Source organism: Rhagoletis zephyria, unplaced genomic scaffold, assembly GCF_001687245.7.
Source record: "Rhagoletis zephyria isolate East Lansing unplaced genomic scaffold, Rhagoletis_zephyria_1.1 Rzeph_scaffold_35685, whole genome shotgun sequence".
NCBI classification, from domain to species: Eukaryota; Metazoa; Arthropoda; class Insecta; order Diptera; family Tephritidae; genus Rhagoletis; species Rhagoletis zephyria.
This window is the reverse complement of record NW_016192740.1, coordinates 1-983: the sequence shown is the minus strand read 5'-3', so window position 1 is coordinate 983 and position 983 is coordinate 1. Positions and strand designations below refer to the sequence as shown.

General features: G+C 45.7%; 1 protein-coding gene across 1 annotated transcript; it reads right to left on the bottom strand.

Annotated features, from left to right (window-relative positions):
* Positions 1-228: 228 nt before the first annotated feature.
* On the bottom strand, positions 229-975 carry LOC108354405 (uncharacterized; the record flags this gene model as incomplete). The annotated part of the gene is made up of 1 exon (XM_017605596.1): positions 229-975. A coding segment is annotated over exon 1 (638 nt), but the record flags the coding sequence as incomplete, so codon positions are not given.
* Positions 976-983: the final 8 nt, after the last annotated feature.

Here is a 983-nt window from a genome sequence, read left to right as displayed (position 1 = left end):
TCCTAATTTTATTTACCGTTTGTCGCTGGTTGGTGGACTGAATTACACTTTTAGGTAAAAATTAAATATTGTGAGGTTAAAATTAGGGATCTAGGGATCTGCTTAGTTAGTTGCCGTACTAAATTTATTATAATTTAATATTAAAACTTTTAATAACTACACACAATACATATATATAAACATAAAATACATAGGTATGTGTGTATATGAATTCATTTGTAAACTTACTTTTCCATTTCCTTCACATCGACGCCATTCCTTACTTTCGTTGCATCTGTGGTGTGTGGCAGATCAGCAGCGCTTTGACTAGGCGACGCAGCTGTGACATAGCCGCGTCGAGGCGGCACTAAGGGTGGAGGGGCATGTGTCGACGGCGCAGTGGTTGTGTGTGGCGGCATAAACCCAAGGCNACTGATAAACTCCACGTCGTTGGTGTTGTCGTCCCCCTTGCCACTGCCGCCAGCTATCGTTACGGCGCCGGGACCAGACATACCTGTCGGCGATTCATATGTGTTGCTATGCACATTGTAGACATGGTATTTCCACTCCGAATTGCCTCGATGGTTGTGGAGACGACGCTGCACTGCGTTGTTGTTGTTGTTGTTGTAATAATCCCGCGCGCTCAAACGGCGGAGTCGCGTCGCCTTTTGCAGCAATGCTGGTGAAGCGATCAGGCTGCTTCTAGTTCTGTTATATATCGATTCAACAGCCGAGGTAGTATCAGACTTGGTGAATGTGCCAAGACGACGCTGTCGACGTTGTAGTTGTGGCATTTGCTGCAGTCTTTGTTGTTGTTGTTCGGTCACTATTTGTACCTTGTGGTGGTGGCCATGATGATGTGCGGGCTGTTTGTGAATGCTCTGCATTGTCGCTAAATGCGTCTGGTGGGTGGCTAGCGGGTTCTTCTGTTCTATACTCACTTTTGCATGAGTATTTATAATGCAGGAAATAAGGAGTACCGCTGCTATGACTGCCCAATCCAG